Source organism: Parus major, chromosome 2 (assembly GCF_001522545.3).
Source record: "Parus major isolate Abel chromosome 2, Parus_major1.1, whole genome shotgun sequence".
Taxonomy (NCBI): domain Eukaryota; kingdom Metazoa; phylum Chordata; class Aves; order Passeriformes; family Paridae; genus Parus; species Parus major.
In genome coordinates, this window is record NC_031769.1 from 135125463 (window position 1) to 135147910 (window position 22448).

The 22448-nt window shown below is 32.3% G+C and overlaps 1 protein-coding gene across 3 annotated transcripts in view; it reads right to left on the minus strand.

Moving 5' to 3' along the window:
- Positions 1–22448, minus strand: part of CSMD3 (CUB and Sushi multiple domains 3) — a 569626-nt gene that overhangs the window by 323761 nt on the left and 223417 nt on the right. Inside the window, exons 7-8 of one of the 3 annotated variants that reach the window (XM_015619103.1) lie at positions 12379–12687; positions 802–879 (exon numbers count right to left, since the gene is read on the minus strand). The exons of 1 other annotated variant lie outside the window; for it this stretch is intronic. In XM_015619103.1, coding sequence (XP_015474589.1) covers positions 802–879; positions 12379–12687 — 387 coding nt within the window. The remainder of the gene's footprint in view (positions 1–801; positions 880–12378; positions 12688–22448) is intronic. One more of the 3 variants, XM_015619105.1, reaches the window with a different exon arrangement.

Below are 22448 nucleotides of genomic sequence, written 5' to 3' on the forward strand. Positions count from 1 at the left end.
AAACATCTAATTAGTGCAAATGTCCAACCTAGGAAGCTTCAAGTAAAAGTCCTTTCAGTCCTGTGAAGAATGATGAAATGCAGTATAATCCAACATACGCTAAATATTTAGTCCATTTTATTTACTTCTAAATATTTAAAATGTGGTTCTATTCCAAAAAGGCCTCTATAAAAATGGCATACTCTTTTTCAAAAGTATTCTTTTAATATATTTAGAGACACACCTATTTAATTTGTGCTAGAAAGTTGACTGACTCCTCACGATTTAATCAGGACTTGGTCCACTGAGATGTCAAGCACTTTCAGTTTCTAATTTCTGTAACTAAAACTGAAGGCACCAAGCATCTCCACTATTTTTAAAGCTATACCTAGTTAATCAATTAAAATGTCAAATTTTATGAACTAAAAAAATATTCAAACAGTGACCTCATATATGGTTGTGCACTTGTAAATGAGGCTACACTCCAGTTTATATGGCATTTGATCCTACTACTAGTGTAGTAGAAATTAAGAAAATTGGTCTCCTACTCACAGCTAAATTTACAGCTGACACCTAGGAGGGTGAATTGTTTCCTTCCAAATACTGTAAATTTATTGCAATATTACTGACAAAATAACGTCCTTCTACAATGCCAGATTTATAGAAAGGCTGTCTTTAGAGTAGAACCATACTTAAAAATTCACCATGCAGACTGCAGAAACCAGTTCTATTTTCAGAATACATAAATGATTACACACAAACAACACACCACAAACTTCACTCTTGCACTAGAAAAAAGTAACAAAAAAGGAGTACACTCACAGATAGAAAACTTGTTGCTGTTGTCTTTCCCTGGAAACAATTTAAATCCTCTAGATTTAAAATCTATGGCCTTTTTCACTAGTTAAAAAAACAAAAACAAAAACATGTATCAGGCAATACAATCTAAAATATTTCATTAGACAAATTTTATCATGGATGTATATACAAAGGCTACCTCAAAGGTTCAGATTTTGTACCTTTGGTCTGAAACAATGTACAAAAATCAATATTGAGACCAATTTGTATACCTGACAAAGGAAAGAAATGGTATTTGCAACTTAATTTTCCCCCTGCATAACTAATAAAAAAATGATGGCCAAAAGTGTTTATTTCCATGAACCACATAATTGTGTAAAATATTGTCACACATTTATGGAACTTGGAAAATGAAAAGAATTCTAAATATGTTTGCTCTAAAGTAGCTGTTCTTCTGTGTCAAGAAAAAAAAAAAAAGAAGAAAAACGGTATTTGAATGTAGAAGATAAAATACAGACTGCTGTTCTGCTGTTGGTTCTGCAGCTGGTCTTCTTTCTAGCTTGAAAACTGATATTTGCAAAATGTGATATGGAAGGTAGCTGTCACCACCTGTCCCCTAAGCCCACAACTCATCTCTTACTGTAAAAGTCCCTTGTGTGGGCTGGCTTTATGATTTAGACAGTTAATCCAGGAAAACCTTGTGGCCTCAACATATCTTTGAAAGAAAACATCTAATAAAAGAGAATAAACCCAAAACTTAACATATATAAAAAAATATAATCAAGAATAAGCAAATACACTACAAGAAACTTTCCTGTTCAGTCATTAAATTAAATTCAATATGCTTGGCCTGTGAGCAGTGAATTACACATTAAAATGGACCTGCTTAAAACATTTCAAATTTTAAGTATAAGTTGACTTTAGGTACAATATACTTAAGTGGCCTTGTAGTCACTACATCCACTATATATTTTTACAAACTATATAGAAGACGTTTTGGCTACAGGCGTATACTGCTGATGAACACAGCATAGATTAAAGGAGCTACCTCTAGAACTTAAGTACAGTGTATCTACTTAACATAAGTAGATACACTGTACCTCATCAAATAATGTTTCATACTCATTACTTCTTTCAGAAAATCAATGGATATTCAAAAAACTTTACATTAGGTAGAAAATCCACAGTAGCAAAATATTATTGATACCTTTTTATAAATAAAAGTATTACTACACACAAGAGCAGAACCAGATTCAGAAGAGCATACTAAGAAAGACAATTTATAGGATAGACAGATGATCTGTCAATAAATACTTTTATACTTCTGATTGAAGAGACCATATTTTCTTCTAAATACAGAAACACTATTATCTCAAAAGGCAAAATGTAAATTTACTTGTGTGTTACTATAATGTAACATATAAACATTGATAATGGTTCTGGCAAATACGTTATTTGTAGAAGTGAAACATATATGTTACCACAAAATACTAGATTTTGGTGGGTTTTTTAGTCTAAATTGGAGAAGCCCCTCCCCATCTCCAAATTATTTGAAGTCTATAAGCAGTTCTATCCTCAGTGGCAACCATAGACCAAAGAACTCTACCTTCATACAGCACAGCAATACTGGAATAACAGTAATGCTCCCCTGTCATTGTCTGAGATTTCTAAAACATTATTTCTATGTAAATAGGAATGTTGGACTATAGCTTTAACCCTCTTTTGGCTTTCTTTGAGGATCAATCTAAAATAACTCCTCATGAATCAGAAAATTCCTGCACCTAAGCAAGATGGGAGTGGTCTTGAATATATGATCTCAGGTGCTGGAATGAATTTAAATGTTCTCAATGGAGAACATTTGTCCTTTATTTTCAGAAGTTATCAAAATAACACACTTAAAGGTTGACTGTCCTTTTTTTGAGGATTTTTTCCCATTTGTTTCTACTCATCCTGAAGCACATAAAAGGCATATCCCTAGTTTATGTAGACAAGAAGAGTTCACAAGACCTAAGGTGGAACTGGAAAGAGTTAAAAGAGTGTCTTGGTGACCACAGTGGAATCAAAGATTTTTTTAGTCATTTGCTCCACTTTTCCAAGACTATTAAATACCCCTAGGAAGGAAATTCTTAAGATGAACAATTCTTGTTCTCTTAAGCACCTTTACAAGAGAAGAATTTTATTCTTAGCTGGAGTTTGTATGTTATTTACTGAACAGTAGTTTCTGAATACACTGTGAAGATGTAGTTATAGGAATCTGTATGGCAAACATGCCAACACTAAACTTTGTGCTGGGCTGCAAATGCATGGACATACACAAAAATAATCCCACCATCACCAATCAAAAAAAAAATCTCCTACCCAATAAATAGATGATTTTATACTTGGTAAAATAAGGATTATTTTACATGTCAAACACATGACAGTAAGTACTGAAAGTGGATTTCACTTTTCAGATGTCTCAGAGGATTCATGACAGCAAATTGTGTAGTAAAACACATCTAAGCCCATCCACAAAGAAAAACAGACACTTTAAGAAGTTAATTAATCTCGTCTTAAGACATCTATTTTTTCATGAGATGAGTTTATATGTCTATTTCTTTTAAGAAAAGTGTTTAGATGTAACAATAGTACAAATATTTAAATATAGTCAGATTAGTATGTTGTCATATATTTGAACAGCCAAGAGAGAAGAAAATAATTAGACCAACAAAGTAGAATACTCCTGTGGAGACGTACAAATTTAAAAGGAAGGCAGTAATAAGACAAAAGTATATTCTAAGAATCATCTAAATTTATAAAACCCTCTATGACATAACCATCTTTCTAGTGTCATAATGAAAGGAGAGGCTTATTTTTTATTTTTTTAATACTACTTTAAATACATACAGCTTCCAGGTTGGTTGATTTTCAATTTATAGATAAAGACAGCGGGTTTGTTTATTTGTACTGTTTATTTTTGGAGGAGAAGGAACAGTGGTGCACATCTCCTATATGAATAAATCTCTGACAAACCTTAATCTATTTCTGATCACATGACTGGATGAAGTATAAAGAGTAGCATCAGAACTCTGAAACCAAATCAAATATTCTGTCAAAACCCTGGAAATAATATGTGCATCCATCTTGGGATTTCTGCTCAACACTACTCATGCTTTTTACCTAGTTCAAGTCACTTTAATACAAATACTGAATTATTATCATAGCATTATAGAATAGTTTGGGTTGGAAGGGACCTAAGGATCATCTACTGCCAAGTACCTGTTCAAGTACCTCACCACCCTCATGGTAAAGAACTTAATATCTAATCTAAACCTACCCTCCTTGACTTTAAAGCCATCCCTCCTTGTCCTATCACTACATGCCCATGCAAAAAGTCCCTCTGAGCTCACTTGTAGGTCCTCTTTAGGTAATAGAAGGTGCTCCAAAGTCTCCACAAAGCCTTCACTTCTTGAGACTGAACAGCTGCACCTTTCTCTCCCTCTCACTCTTTCTCTGTAACTTTTTCTAAGGTTAGAAGGCCCAATATTTTCTCTAATGAAGGAAAAATGCATGTTTTATTAAGGTGAGAAAGATATGAAGTAATAACTGAAGTCTAGGTAAGAACTTTTGTATTACAGATGTGTGCACTAATATTCAGTCAATAGACACACCAGAGAGGTGCTCTTTTCAAATAGCCAATTTAAAGTGAAATGTGTTCAGAATTATTTTCTTGAAGTTTTTGACCAAAATGGTCTCTCATGTAAGATGATGAAGATTCTAACACTTACAGGCAAAATTTTAGGCACACATAAAGACTAAAATATTGTCCATTTTTTCTCTTTAATAAAAAGACTGTGTAATTATGTATGTTTATGCAAATTTCATATTTGCATGTATGCAATATATGCAGCCATGCTTCATACAAACATTTGTAAGAGAGGACTAAGTCCAACAATTCCAGCATTTTATACTTCAGGATAGGCACTGCATTAAAAAAGGGTCTCAAGTAAAGAAGTTTTAAGCACAGATATCAAAGAAATACAGCAAAGCTCTCACACACTAGAAATAAAATTCATTTTGAATGAAGATTGTTTAGCTGACACAGTTCTGGTTTCAGTGAAAAAAATGTCCCCTGAGGGCCAAATGAGAAAAAAAAAATCAAGAAGGAAAATTTGCTTCTACAGTACAGAAGCATCAGGATATACAGCCATGTGAAAGATATTTATTTAAAACACTGTCAATCCACAAATTCACGTCTTTGTCTGGGTTATGCAACAGCATTTATGTAACAGAAGAATCTAGCTTGTTTTTTCTATATTTTGTACATTTTCAAATCAAATATAAACAATATTAAAAATGCTGAGGACTAAAACACCACTGTTTTATGCAAAGCCACTACTCAGATTGCATTACTTCAAGTAACTGTACAGAACAATGGAAAGTCCTTTCCTTCTCCGGAACCGCACTTACTCTAATATTCACTATCACTCAGCTAATGGACATGGAGAACAATATGATAATATCAAAGCCACTATATCAAGATAAATATTGTATTGATGTATATTGTATACACAGCCCTACTTAAATTACCTATGCAAAAGTATAATACTATGGGAAAACAAGCTATTCGAGAAATAAAGAGGAATTAAATTTTCAGCTGCTTTCTGAAGTAGCGGAAAAAACTTGTTTTGAATGTATTCAATGTATATAACTGATTTTGACTTGTGCAGAGCTAGTAATTCCTTGATTATTTAAAATCTTCAATATGTGATGATGGCAGATTTTGCTCACAACAACTCACAACAATTTCTAGTGATAGAAACAAGAGTATTGTATACTTTGGACTTCCAGCATTGACTGCACATGTGCAGATATGCCAAATACATGATGCATGATACTTCCACTTCATGTTTGGCATATGTCTAATTCATCATATTTCCTCTAAAAGTACATCCACTGCCTAAATGCATTGAACTTACTATTCACTACTCATATAAAGATCAGTTACCTTTCTTGTTTTTCCATTTATATCATATTCACTAAGCATGTGATACAACTAATTATGCAGAATTTCCAAATTCTAACAATGAAAGTGTTTAATATCCAGGTGTCTTAGAGATCACCACTAAAAAATCTCTAAACCTAGTGATTACCCAAAAAAACTTCACTATAACCATCACAATAACTAATGTAGCACTGTCTCCTAGAGCCTTTCTGCACCTTGAAAGTCAGCATCAGAGAACATAAATTTTCATCAGTTTTTCTAGTACAGCATGAACTGCACAGGCTAACAATTTCTTAAATATGAAGAGCCATACAGAAGAGGAACAGACTGCAAAGTGGTGAAACATCCACTTTCCATGCTAATAAATATTTCAATTTTTACATGATCTTAGTTTTTATTTACTACCCATCCACTCCACTCATTTCCCCACATCTCCCTCCTCTTTAAACTCTAAAGTACGCTGGCAAAATCAAATTGTATAGAAGACTTATATTTCAAATTATTGCAACTACTTCATTACTATGCTGAATTCTTGCACTGTATTCCTCATTTAAAATGATCAGATTTGCAGTTTTTCTACTTTATTCTATATTACATGTGTATCAAATTTCTCTGATTTGAAAAAATATTATTTATAAGGTAGGAGGTACATTTAATATGTGTATTTTAATATTAAATTATAATTTATGTGCTTTTTTAAAATATATGTTCTAACTAAAATATATCTGATTTATACCAACAATTTATACCAACAAAAGAAGAAAACCTGAAATACAATGGGAAACTAATGACAAAACACATCAGACAAAATCAATTATAGAAGTAAACATTGATAGTGTAATGAAAAACAATTAAGAACTGCTGCAACTGCAAAAAAGATGAATAGGAAAAACAAGTTCTGAGAAGAAAATTGACAGGGAAGTATAAAAAGGCAATAATTCAATTAAAATATTAAAAACACTCATTTATTAAAATCAGTAAGACTGATTTTTCCCTTTCTTCCTTATAATCACTCCAGACTTGACTATTGGATGAAATATTATCTCCTTTCCTTCTTCCAACTGGGAAGATATCAAGAAGTTTAGGACATTATTATTACTTTTTATCTAATAAAAATCTTGACATTAACAAACCATCCATTATAGAGTTCATCCACCAAACAGAACATATCTATGTGATTTATTGCACATATTGAGTATTTGGAAAAGTATTATGATATATTAAACAAATGTAATTCAGTGATTAAATGTTTCAGTGCTAAATTACATTTGTGTTATGCTTATATCTTGAAACTTTTAAAATTTTCTAAGAAGAAAACTTATATACAAACCTTCTTCTATAGAAATGATCTTAGAAGTCTTACTGCCAAATATATTTACTTTCTTCTGACTCCTATCTTTGTAGTTCTGGATTTCATTAACAAAAACAAAGAAGCAAAAAACCCTGAGGAGATATGCACACTGATTACCTACTAGACTTAATATTTAACAGCTCTTCAAAAAACATTTCCATCTTTACTCCTCCTTTCTTCTTCCTGCTTCTAAGTAAACCTCAAAAAATAGGATATATGAATACATATTTTCTAACAAATCCTTAGAAGTTTTATGTTTCCAAAGTAATGATCTAGCATACACTTTTATCATAATCTTTCCAAAAAAACCAAACCAAATACATGATAAATAATTTTCTCTTAACATTCTCTTGTTCTCAAAAGCTTCATTAGCATATGATTTAATTTCCTGCAAAAACCTTAAAATCTTCTTGCCTTCTACAGCATAAATTCTCCTATAAAACAGGAGGAAAAAGAGAAATGCTGGTTTAATAGGGTACACCCAGCAGCAAGGTTTTATCTCCCTGATTCATATTTTTCCTGCCGTTAGATACTAGATAAAGCCAGATATCAAAAAGCATAAGACAAGTTTCTTACAGAGGAAAGGGGAAAGAACAGAGAAATTACAAACACTTACAAAAAAGTAATAGAAAATATAGAGAAAGAGAATAGAGATATCCATAGAATTACTTTTTTTAAAAAAAATAGTTAAATAAAATTATCAAAACATATATATTTCCTCAAACTGAGGATATGTGGCTAAAAATTTGCAAATGCTTAGTGACATTTCTAGTCTTTAAAAAGGGAAATTTGGAGTCATAAATTTTTTTGGAATCCAGAGTTCTCTTGAAATTATTTTCCTAAGGAAAGCACTGAGATTCTTGTGAACTGCTAGATGATTACTAGAGTCATCCCTTAAGACTTCCTGGCACTATTTGATCCTGAGTCTACTAAGCTATTTTTTTCCTCCAACTACTGTATCTTTTTTTGAGACTGTTTATCTTTTTTAGAAATTTAATTTATGACTTACGAACTGCCCTAGAAGTCTTTCATTGTTTACACCTGGAACTCATTTGTTTCTCAGGGGCATTTAACGACTATGCACGTGTATTTCCATATTAAAATGAACATTGAGAATGGAATGGAATGGAATAGAATAGAATAGAATAGAATAGAATAGAATAGAATAGAATAGAATAGAATAGAATAGAATAGAATAGAATAGAATAGAAACAATAGGCTAGTTGGAAGAGACCAACAATCAATACTCAACTGCCTAACCACTTCAGGGCTGATCAAAATTTAAGTCATATTATTATGCACACTGTACAAATGCCTTTTAATATTTAGCCATATGCCTCCTAACATATCTTTAGTCACTAAAAGTATGCTATATAAGCCCTCAGAAGAAAAAGTTTTAAAATGTCTCTCATGATGTGTGCATAAACACAAATAAAACTTCTAAAGCCTTAATAAGTAAAGTATGTAGCTGATATAAACTGTAGAACAATTCAATAGGATTAATAGCATTACTAAACTCTGAATTCACCGTACGAAACAAAAATAGTAGAAAACAAAAAAAAAATATCAGATTAGCCTCTATTTTTAGTCATGATGAAGCCAACAATTCTTAAATATTTAGACAGGAAAAAAAACCCAACCAAACAACCCCCAAAAAAACCCACTTGGAAATATCATGTTTCTATCATGTTTAATTATCTTCTTGTTTTCACATATGAAAAATACAGATCATACTAGAAACTGTGATTATAGTATCAAAAAGAATTTCTACTAAAATCTAAGTGTTTGAAGTTCCTAGGCTTAACTGAATGAAAGAGGATTTCCTTTTTTCCCTTCTTCTGAAATGAGGAGATAAACTTTCCTGAATTTACCATTTGGTTTCATTAGAACTAAGGACCCGAAAGGTGCTGGTTTTCACTACCAGCTATCCTATCTAAATATATTTTTCATTAGCCTGTTAAGGTGCATCTTGAAAGTAAGCTGCACATTCTTCATCTACTCCCTCCTTCTACAAGCTTTCATTGTTCCAAGAACAAGAACTCTTCTTGCTCATCTCCCTAATAAAAATATTTACATATTATATACTAACTTGTCCTTATTTAAGTTCTCTACATACTGACATTCACTTCAAAATTTATACTTTCATCTTGTCTTATATTTTATTTTGTAAGGTGGGAAGATTGGGAAAATGTAACACCACTATAGTACCATTATTTCTCTGATTCGGTCTGAATTCTTGTCAATGAAGAAACTATTATCATGTACAGTATTCTTCAAAATATCTCACTACTGCCTTATAAAATAATACTTGTACTTCCTTACCTTTAAGGAAAGTACTTCACCAAATGCAACTAAGGTTCCTTTTTCCAGCTAATAAGCTCAGACAAGTTATTAATCAGTCAGGCTTTGACGCAATTTAAATTATTAAGGTAGTATAGTCCAGAACAGTAATTTCCACCTAGCAGTTTAATTTTGGGTATATATAAACCTCTAGTTCTCTTTATACATCTCATTCATGCATAAACTTCAAAAAAATGTTTACAAAAGAAAACAGCATTGTTATTGTCTACTCATTCTGAAATACCTTATTCACAGAACAATCCCATGGAAGGCCAACAGTACTAGTCTTTTTCTGAAGTTATGATTTTGCATCTATGCTAATGTATCATAAAACTGCACTATTTGGGTCTTACTAGCAATATTCTTAAAAAAGCCTAGTTAGGTCTATATGTACAATACATTTTTACAATTTTTAATATTCACACATACATATAGTAAGTTTTAGTAATAATATTTAGTGTATTAAATTTCTTCTTCTTAATTATGAATTAATTTGCCTAATTTGTGGGTGCAATTCTTAAATTACAATCTAGAGAACAGCAAAAAATACATTTCCAAAGTCCAAACTCATTTCTAATAGCTATTAAATAGAGAAATAATTTTAAAAGGAATTAATATAAAATTCTTAAGTAGGTCTTATATAATTCCACAGTTATTTAATATGCAGAGTTTTTAAACTTCTGTGCATAATACACTGTCAAAGAGAGGATAAAATACTTTAATAATAACCTGCAGGCAACTCTACAGAAATACCTCTGGAACATTCCTCCATGATAAAAAAATTCCTTCAAGTCAATTAACAACTATCCCACATTCACCAAAATTCCTTCAGAATATGTCTGTGTCATTTTAGTAGGGAAAATTTCATGGAAGAAAATTATAGGTTATTTAGTGAATGCCATTTGATATGTTTTAATGGCTGTTATCAAATATTGGTGTTTGCTGAGTAAAAATGGTAAATTTTTACTCAGGACAGAAATATCCCTTTAATAGCATGCACATATATACTGTTCTGTGGGTAAAAGACTCAGTAAAAAATTTAAAGTTTTTGTATAATGAATGCTAGCAAAATCAGGACTTCCAATGTTGCATGAGGGAATACAATGCACACAGAACTAGATGTGGCCTTTCTTCTCCACTAAGGTATATACAAGTGTGATTTCACTTGTATGTGGGTTATCATAGCTTTTGGCACCTGTAGTACTATTTTAATATGTAAAAAATAAGCACCATAACATTATTTTAGCAGTATTTTGGTGTATAAATTATTCTCCTTTTTTTTTATATATAATCTAATGTTTAGCACTATATTTTAATAAAATAATTTAGAAGTACATGCCATACCTGTGTCTTGTATTAATGAATAGGTCAGAGAAGAAAGGAACACTGAGCACAGTGGAGAGGTTGCTTCAGTGTAATGATTCCAAAGAGGAAATGGGAAAAACTATATATGTATCACAATTATTGCCATATTTCACTGCCAAAGTAGTACATTCTTATATCTTTAAATTACAAGATATTAATAAAGCATCTCATATGCTCCCTTGTAAATGAAAAAAGCATTTTTTTTCTAACTTGACCAAAGATATTCTGAAGTGAGTGTACAGCCACACAACCAGTACAAACCAAACCGCTGATTAATTTATATTAATCAGTTATTAACCAGAAAATACTTCAGATCTCCACCAAAATTAATACAAATTAAACACAAACATCTATTTAATGATTTCTATTTTATATGCAAACCAAAGACAGTGTTTGTTTTTCATTTATTCTATTTAATTATATATTTTAAAATTCTGAAGAACTGCAGCTGTCCTGTTTCAGGTGTTAGTAAATGAAGCTACAATAACTTATACTAGGTGACTATTCAGTAAGACAACAGATTCCAAATAAAACTGTCTTTACAAAGTATCAATCACATAATGAGACTTCTACAAATTGCTTGGGCTATAAAAGGTGCTTCTCATCAATAAATTTAAGTATAAATTGATATAAATATATTTTTTTTATGTACAATTGATTAACATGAAGCACATAATAAAAATTCAAAATGTAAAATAAATGGTATTCAACAAAATTAGCCTGCAAAATTAAGCTGATCTTTTCCTGAAATTATGTGTGCTTCAAAACACACCACATACAATTTTTTTCTGAAACTCTGCTGGTTAAATGAAGACATTCCAGCATTGATTTTTGTCAGCTTCAGGTTTCAGATGCAGACATTTACTTTTTAACACAGTAAACAATGCTAGTTTTATATGCCAAACGTTGTTCATTATTAATACTTTAGCATGCAGATTAGATCATCTCAATATAGAAAAATATAAGATCTTTAGCTTTAACACTTTAATATTTGCTGAATTTCCTAGTGTTCTAAATGTTGCTTTGATCATTGATTTTGTTTTTGATAGAATGAATATGTACAGATATTTTTAAAACCAAAATTTTACTGAAGATTTAAACAGATGGGAGATGAATACAACTGCATCACCTACTAATTTAGAACAGCAGCTATTTATAAAGTACATTTTTAATGCTATGGTTAATTATATCAAATCACATATGCAGAATAGATTAATATTCTAATCTCAATTCTCTAAACTTTCATCTGATGTCTCTTACACCAGGCTTTATTGTGAAATATAATGATGCAAGCTATAAAGTCAAATCAAAAGAAAATTCCTTATATGTATATTTTGTCTTTTTATAAATCAAATCAATTTAAATAACCAAAGCAATATTAGTACTAATTTCATTTTTCCATTTGACTGCCCTACTAGAACTCAGATCTAGACAGATTTAATCCCTTTCCCATTTGGTTCAATTGCATTTCCTATTTGGATACCTGAACTTTCATTTTTAATTTATACAAAATATTTTTTTTTAAAAACTACATGGGCACAAGTAAAATAATATCCAATACCTCTATGAGTAACAACTGCAAGTTCTTTAGTTCTTTCTATCTGTTCAGCATTTCTTGGTCGTCTTCTTGTGCTTTGTAAATTTGCTTGATGAAGAGAGAGTGTATCCTTGTAAGTGGCCGACTCCAGAACTGATTTTCTTACATTCATAGCTTGTACTCGTTGCTCTTCAGTGGATTGTCTACAGGTGGTCACTGCACTGGATACAGCAACATCAGCAGATGTGCTAGCAACAGTAATGGCACCAGTAGTGGCTGCAATATGCTCCTCTAACTCACCAGTGGAGGCAGTTTTGATGAAAGTAGAAGAACCTGTGGGACACACAGTAGTACTGGATGCTAACTTTTTCTTTTGAATTGTGTTTTCTCGATCAATCTAAGAGATTAAATTTCCCTCTGTTTAACACAGTAAAGACAACTGACATGAAAAGAGGAAAGTTAATAGGCTTTATTTTAAAAATGAAGCAATCAGAACATTTTTTAATACTAGTGAACATTCTGTAATAGTAGTGATAATACATGTTAAGTTTTAAATGTCCTCAAAACTTGAACTTTTTTACCAGTCATAATGACAACACATAATTTCCACCCCTGCATATTCAGTCCTGAAATCAGCATGGCTAGGGCCCCCATTCTTAGAAAACTGGTAACCATCCTACTGAGGAGTGAAATGGCAGCATTATATAGTAACCTAAGTAGCAGAAAAAGCTGCCATACTCCAGCTGCTAATAAGGCTGCCAGATATGCTCATTCTTTTCATCAAAGCTTGACAGGGCTCTAAAAGCCCATGTAGACTTGAAATGAGGCCAAGTGTAGATGAATAATAAAAGGTACAAATTGTAACAAAACTTGTCAGCATTATTATTTATACTTAAGAATGTAAAAAGGCTTCATATGTAATTCTCTTTTTGCTCTCTGTGATAGATCAGATTATTTTGCTAAAAAACCTCACACACAAAATGTTTGATAAAAAATTGTCCATGCCCTGATTGTGAAAGCATTATTAGAATTTTTAAGTTGTCTAGTATTTAAAATATATAGCAATTTTTCAATATTTTATTAAAATTTCCCCATCCCCCATATTTGGTTTCAAATGTTTGGAAGCCAAGTCTCTCACCTGTGAGCATTTAGAACATCTTAATACAGTAGAAACTTCATCTTGACTGGAACAAATAAATGACTTTCAAATGAATAACAAAATTCACCATAAAAAAATAGCATAAACAAAGCTGATGTAGCATGAACTATGCTTTAGTTTTACTATGTTTTACTAGTATCTTTAAAATATGGCTTTTTTATTCCATCAAAATGATTAGGGGCCCTTGAACAGTGACTCAAACAGTATTATTACACACTTTTTGGTTCTGAGCTTTCCTCTCGTACTTTGAGACTTGTCTTTTAAATGTAATGGGTGATGTCAGGATGGAAAACAACAAGAATTTTCACACTTTTAGAAAAATCTGTCCACTAGAAAATGTAAATAAGACTCACAGAGGAATTAAGCATTATATAGTATATTTAAGGCACAAGGTATATCAGAGCTCTTGACAGAATTCTCAAATGTTTTGTATAAAATAATGGAAGAGATCCTCACGTGAAAAATGCTCAACCTTGCTAATAAGTCTTTTTAGTTTGCTGCAGAAAATGATTTATTTTATCATACTATTAAAAATACTAAGATAAGAGAATATGTTAGCTTTATAAGGACAACAAATAAAGCTGATGTGGGTACATATTATTTTTGCTATCTGACATTTAATGTTGTAACATCTGTTGTGTAGTACAGAACTTCTAACTCATAGTGGTGGTTTCCCCTGCCAAACTAAAAAACCTTAGAAGCACCTTGTAAGACTCCAGGTTTATGTGTCAGAAACCAAACCAAAAACTACTTGCTGTTCTATGATGGGATAAGTAACTAAAATAGATCTAGACATGTTTTATTCTTTATTTCATAATAAAAGAAGAAAATTATCACAATATGCATAATATCAAAGGTCTAGACTACTCATGATTCAGTATACAATAAATACTTTGACAGATTGGTATCAAGTTTAAAACACAGAAAATACAAATGCATGGCCAAGAGATATTTTGGAACAGAAAAATGTTGTTTAAAACAAAGAAAACTTAATGTATGTTACATAACCACTGTTATTAAAACAAAATCTATGTGAACATATCTTTATCATGCATGCAAATGTACAAGAACAGGCATTCACCTGCTTCCAATATCAAGGTCAAAGCAAAATTATATTCAAAATCTCCATCAAACGGCATGGTCTCTCCTATTTATTTCAATAGGCACAACACTTTAAATGAGAACAACTTAAAAGAAAGTTCATCTCAAAAGAAAAAAAGCAAGAAAAATTAAACTTACTTTAAGCTAGAATCCTTGCATACTGAAAAGTACTGTTTTGATACAGAGACAATTTTCAAACAGAGCACCTAAGCTGTTAGACTTCTACATCCATTTACATTGAACTCATACAGAAGATCAGTAAAGTTAAACAATTTGGCTTCATCTACATGGAGGATTTTGAGAGAAAATTAATGTTATGTATAAACAATTTTGTAAGTATCTGCTACCGCACAGAATAAATCCATCAATGTTTCCATAAATATTATTTGTAATCTGCAAAAGTAAGAATTTTTATGTCTTTATTTTATGAACAGTTTTAGACCAATTGAAACACCTTTGTTGCATGGGTATTTTAACATACTCTCCACTTCAGTCTTCTGCAATCACATCTGACTTTTCAGTTTGTCAGAGATATTATTTTAAAAATTGTATTGTTCTATGTGATAAAGAAATACTCCTATATTATTTTACTTTAATACTCTAGTTAAAAAAAGAATAAATAAAGAATAGAAGAGAAGAACTTCTAATGATAAATGGCACAAAAAGGAAGAAAAGAACGATCTCTGCTTTTGGGAAAAGCTTAAACCAAAATTTTGCAGTCAAAAGAGGTCAACTCAGACTCAGAGCATCACTTTGAATTCACAATCAGCCACTAAGATGTAAAGCTTGAGGAACTGCCAGGATAAATCATATGAGGGATTTCTTAACCCCATATGAGATGGGGTTAAGAAAGTATAATTGCTGTTTAGGGCATGGGTTCACAAAAAAAGAGAACCTGACCAACCCACACTAAAACAATCTGAGACCTACTAGACTGGACCAGTATTTCTCTAAGCAAGTCTCTGTGGAAGGAGAACAGATGAAAGTCAGTAAAACTGAGGACGTTTCACATGTCAAATTAGCCTGCTTACACAAGGAAAGATTTGAAGGAGTATTTGCACTTAAAAGCTTGTAGCTATGTAGAAGTGAAAAAAGATCAAGCTGATGATCTACAGAGAAATTCAGTTCAGAAAACTAGTCTTAACAAGACACCACTCAAAAGTGTTGCAACTGTTAAAACTTAGGATAATGCAAACATATGGGAGACCCATAAGTCTTTCTATTTATGTAGAAGTGGAAGTTGTTCTTGATTCCAGGATCATTTTTAGTAAAGAAAAGAGGCAAAAGCCTTTGACATTTGCCTGAAACAAAGCTCCAAAAATAGATTATGAATCTGTGCTAGATGCACATACTTTGCATATGCAATATGCTACAAGTATACACAGGGTTCCTGATGTAAACATGATACCAAAGAAAATTTACCCCAGATAAACTCATAGTGGAAGTTCAATTAACAATTAATCAAATGGACTAACTTTTTATAAGTAATTCCTGAGGGAATAATCCAGGGAGATAATAAATACCTTTGCCCACTCTGAGAAGCATTCACCAGAAACAAAAATAAGGCAGAAAATTGTATCAAACAGAGTGAAAACACTTGTTGAAAATGATCTTTTTATTTTTCCTTTAGAGGACTCTGACCTTGTAAAGATTTCCTGTAAATTGTCCCCTCTTCTCCAGGTTGAAAAAGCTCAGGTTGCTCAGCCTTCCCTCACAGGGTAAGTGCTCCAGCACCCAGCCATCCTGGAGAACTTCTACTGAACTTGCTACAGTGAAAAACTCATCTTCCCTGTCATGAAGCCCAAATCTTGAGGCACTATTTCAGCTATGGTCACAGAAATGTTGAGACAAGGACAAAAATCTTTCCTTTTTAATCTACTGACCACACTCTTTTAAGATAGCTCAGGAGGCTCAGGGTCTATTCAGCAGAGCTGCTTGCTATCAGACACTCCTGTTGCCAGGGGTTCTCCCTACCCAGCTACAGGACTTTACACTAACCCTTGTTGAGTCTCATAGGATTCCTGTTGGCTCATTTTCCAGCTTGTCTGTATCCCCATGGCAACCCTGTCCTCGGCTATATTGACCAGTGGTCCTTGACTAAAATGACTGACATTTTGGTGTCATCTGCAAATCCAATGAGGCTGCTCTCTGTCATTGATTGAAGCTCATTGATAAACACGTTGGAAAGAACTTGTACAAGAACAGACACTTGTAGTGCTCCACTTGTTACTATACTCTAGGTAGAAAGTCTTGCCTATTTGTGACTACTTTTTAAATGTATTTTTAACTTCAGTGGTTGAAGAACAGATAAAAACATGCAAATTGTTCATAAGACCAAATGGGATATAAGGCTACCGTCCAACAGCTATTCTAATTCATTAGAATTCATTTTGCTGATTAATTCCTAAAACCATATTGAGTTCAAAATGTGAAAGCAAATCAGAATATTTACCATCTTATTTATTCAGGATGAATAAAGGTATAGGAGTTTATTAGTTCTTGTGACACATATGATCCAGCCACAGCCTTCCCAAGTAAGACTGATGACCTTGAGGCAGATGACCCTAAATGGGACCCAGACTACAGGAAGGTGTTAAAGAGGAGACCGACATGAGGTCAGCCTGGGACTTTTCCTGTGTATCTTATTAACAAGAGGCCAGTCTATCATTTTGCAATGGATAATTTATAAAGAAGTATAAACAGTCATAGGAAAAAAATAAAAAATAAAAAGAAAACATATCTCATTTAAAAAAAAGAGTTACAATTATAAATAGAATTTTTAAAAATATTAATAACTATATTCCATCTTTATTCTTCTTTCAGATGTCCAAGAACTTTTAGTCAAAGCTTATTTAGCTTCCTTACCTAAAACCTTCCTGTACTTAACTAATTTTGGAGTGACCCATGCACCCTATTAAGATGATGCTTTTTTTCTTATCTTAATTAACTGTTCTCTTTGATGTTCTCTGTCATTAAATATCTGATGCTTGCAAAAAATTTCCAATAAAGTTAGAAACCTAATTAGAAGAATATATTCTGGGTCTATGAAAGGAATTTACATGTTTGTGTCAATTTAACAGCTTATTTGACTCTTTTAACATATGTCATTCAAGACATATTATTTTTAAAAATCACTTATTCTTCATAAATGTCTATTATCTATACCTGTTCTTAGGATCAAATTGTAATAGAAAATAAAGGAAACAGATAGAAAAAAAATAGATTTTAGAACATAAAAACATTATTAATGGCTGCTGTAAAATATTCCTCTGATAAAATCTATTTTCAGCTCCCAGCTTTCAGAAATAGAACTGTGGTTTTAAAGAAATACAGTAAAACTTTGGTTGTAAAGAAATACATGAATGAAGAAGATAGGTTTCAAAACAAATTTCTAGACTTTAGTCCAAACAGGCAGTGATTCCTGGACTTACATAAATTGCAAAAACTCCAAAAGCTGTCTAGCCAGATGTTTAAAAAAGTCCTTTTGGTTCCTTTTGTTTTCATGTTGTTCACATTTGTGAGATTTGGCTCAGAATTTAATTTTCATTTCCATTTGGTACCAGAATTTACTTTTTTCCATTCCTGCATTCTCTTAGGGTTATTCTTATGCTTGCCTTTTTTCTGCTCTTTTTTCAACCTCCTTATTGTTATCTCTTTTGTCTCTTTTTCTCTGTTTTTTATGTAAATTTGTAAATTCAATCAATTGCTACAGTAAGACATATACCAAAACAGTCTGAATGTGACAATTAAGCATCAACCAGAAATTTTCAGTGATGCAGGAGGTAAGTCATACTTCAGTATATACAAATGCATGTCTTGATGATCTTCCATACCCCTCTCTCAGTGAATTTAAGATCATTTTACATTTTTTAAGTAGTTACTGAAAATATGGTAAATTTATGCATCTTAATGTTATCAAACTGATTACATTTGGAAATCTGAAAATTCAGACAAAATGCCAAATATCTCTAACATGATTTCTGTCCTTTCTACAAAAATCAGGATAAACAGAGAGCTACTAATTTTTTAACATATCAATCTGTCCAAATAATAGATTTTATTGCAGCAATATATGTTTGTTTAATAGAAAAAAATAAGAAAATGACCAACATATGCCCACCTATGTATAATATTCTTTCAGTTGATTTACTTAAAGTGAGAAAGCACTTTTTGAAAGGCCTGTTACTTTTAAGAAAAAGAAAAAAGCAAAAGCTAAACACAAATGAATGTTAATAAATGAAAAAGCAGGTTTGAAATACAAAATAATTATTTTCATATAATCATACTTTGCTTTCTTTTCAAAAGAGAAATGCATCAATGTAACATAGATCTGCATGATCAAACATAATCATACCAAAAAACCCCAAACAATACAACTTAAAATTTCTTCAAGACTTTCAATAATATTATAGGAATCAATGAAATGAACAATATAATGTTGGGAATGGAAAGTATTCACAGCTACTGGCCTTAAAAATAGTAGCTTTATTGTAATTGTCAGGTAAAAAGCCTTGTGAATATTATCTTGCATATTTATTTTTATTCAAATTTGATTTTGTGAATCATAGTCCAAGAATGTTATTTCCCTTTTTTTAAGGATATGATAACATCAAATAAGAAAATCTGAAAGAAAAATTACTATACGGACTATGTACATTAAAATGTATACAGCAATCGTATCACAAAAAAATATTAAAATTTAAAGTTCTAAATCCTAATTCTGTTTCTTGTGTCACTGTGGATATGCTATCATATTGTAGTGCTCTCATTTCTTATAACAAAATTAAATTCTCACTTTCCTTTTAATATTAATCTTAGTTGTCTAATATCTGTTCAGTGTTATAAGCAAGCAAAGTGCCATTTGTAAATCAAATATACAGTTTCAGAGCAATACTTGCTAAAGCTCGAACTATATATTGATATGACTTTAACACACCTTTTTTAATATATTCAATGACGTTCAGATATGTGGGAAAATAATGTATCTTAAACCCAGAAAGAATCTCTTACATTTACTCTTAACAGAAAAACTCTTTGTCCCATTGGTCTTGAGTGCCTAATATTTATCCTAAGCTAAATGCCAAAATTTTCTATTCTAAATTCAGTATTATGTGTGATGAAGCTATTTGACTAATTACTAAAGATTGCTAAACTAATTTAAGATAATAAACTATCCAATATAGTAATCTTCACAACAGTGAAGCTTATTTTAATAGCTAATATATTTAATTTTTTTTTAATTATTATGCTTTTAAACAGATTAGTACTTATTAGAAATGATGTAAAGTTCTTAGAAAGTTTTTTCATCCATTTGGCAAATGGTAAAGACAAGGTTGCAGAAAAGGTATCTTCAATACAAATCTTAATACCTAAGCATACTTTTTTCATTGTTTACATAACCTACGTCACACAAAATTAAGAGACACTGCAGTAAGTACAGTTTTGCCATTAGTAATAAAAGGCCACAGAATTTATGTTGTAAATAATGTAGGCTTGCCTTGGCCTGAGTTTGTTTTCACTATTTTTGATAATTCACAGGTACCAAGTGAATATTTCTTGAGCTGACGGCATTTCAGGAATGTCGTGCTCTGATAGTACTGCATGCAATAATGATCTGATAAAGTTACATAGGTCTGGCATAGCAAGCAACATGAGGGATGTGTAAACTTGCTCAACTTGGAGATGTGTAAACTTTCAGATTGTAGTAAAGAACAATGAGAAAGAAGCAGACTATGTTAAGAAATTATACAAAAAATGAAAAATTGAACTCCAAGACTGAAGAGGAAGCTCACTTCTTCATGTCCAGGAGTGTCAAACTCCTCCTAACAGATCCTTGGATGCTCTCAATTCATTGTAATCCCCACCCAGGGGCACAGAGAAAAGGGTAAAAATAAGACAAAAGAAATACAGGGGAGAGTAGAAAGGCAGTTCTTAACTTTTATAAGTGTTTTTTTATCATTCATGCTTTTCTATATTTGATAATTCAGACTATCAGATCATTAAAACATTAATTAGAATAACTATAAGTTGTGTTCCCTTTGGCTATAATGAGATTCTCTGGTTAACATAGGTTATTATAACATAACTTATTACATAAGTTCATTATAACCCAACTAACTTTTGGTCTGAAGTTTTGTATACCAAACATACACTACTTTTCTATGTACTCTATAGCACTGAAGCACTCTCCAATGACTGTCAGGACTGAGGGCTCTAATGGGCCTAAACATGACTGGACTTCCTGGGGCTTCTTCCCACCCATGCCTATGGGTCCAGGGCCCCATGGCTGAAGCCATGAGTCCCTGCCCAAGTGATGCCAAAGAAGTGCTTGTCCTCCTCTTCCCCTATTCCTGCTCTACCTAGCCATGGGGTTAATGTCCCTGCCTGGCCTTGGCCTGTCCTCTTTTCCATGATGATGCCAAGTGCCCAGGGTTTGGTCAGCCTCCAGATGCACCCCAAACTACCAGATGCACCTGCTCCCTGGTTGGGGCAGGGGGACCAACACCGCTGAGAAGCCCTACACTGCTGACCTCAATCTGATCTGATTTAATGAACCCTGATCCCTGAGCCAGCCTTCAGGGAGCTGTTGGCCAGTGCTTGTCTCTTATTCACTGTGAAAAATATAATGACTATGAACAAAGCAATACAATAAATTTAACTTCTTGTTAAATTATTTACAATAATTTAACAAGAAGTGTTATTTTCACCTTATTTCTCACTTAGAATAAATAAAGTTAATCTCTAAGCAGAATAAATCTTAATTATAAAGAAAAGCAAAGTTGAATGATTTATAAATTAAACTACTGTCTTTTATGTTTTGGTTTTACCTAAAAGGTTAGGACAGACTAAAAAATAATACTTTTAAAGAAAGGTCAGGTCCTAAGTGAGATGAAAATAATTCTCTGGCAAGGAAAAAGGTTTCTTCAGTATAAAAACTGATTCAAAATCCACTTAGCGTTTACAGAGATAAAGCTATTCCTGCAGAACATTGTGTGCTGTCAGCATCAAGTGGGCAGTAAGTGAACTTTTAAGCTATGAAGTGGCATCCAGTGTAAAACAAGAGCTTTGCCTGAGGAAAATCTTCCCTCTGAGAGGACCCCAGTGATCCATTAGACATCACTTTCAAGATGTCCTAAGGTAAATGCTTACACACTAAAATTTCAAAATCATTTTAAGAATCACATATGCATTGCCTTAGTGAGCATTTCAGGCAATATTGCACCCCAATACAATGATAAAAATGATAGTGTTCTTGTTCAATAGCCAAAATTGTTCCTCATATCCATAAAAGATTGGTTACTGCAAGTGTCTTTCCTCACTTTTATTGTGCACAGAGAAATAATCACGAAGACAACTTCTACAGGAAAAATATACTGGCACATCTAAAAACATGGTAATTTGACATTATCTTACATAACATCCTAGCAGGTAAACTCAGGAAATGTGTCTTAGATGAATGGGCAGTGAGATGGATCAAGAGCAGGCTGAATGACAGAGCTCAGAGGGTAGTGATCAGCAGAGTAGAACCCAGTTGGAGGCCTGTACTTAGTGATGATTCTCAAGGATCAATAATAATAATTGATATTAATAATTGGGAATCAATGATTCCCAGTCCAAGATTACTCAATTTGTTTTTCAATGACCTGGATGAAGGGATTGAATGTACCCTCAACAAGTTTGCTGATGATATGAAACTGGGGGGAGTGACTGATACACTTGAAGGCTGTGCTGCCATTGAACAGGATGAGTGTGATCAGCAATTCGAGAGAGGTGGTCCTCCCCCTCTACTTGGCCCTAGTGCAGCAACATCTGGAGTGTTGTGACCAGTTCTGGG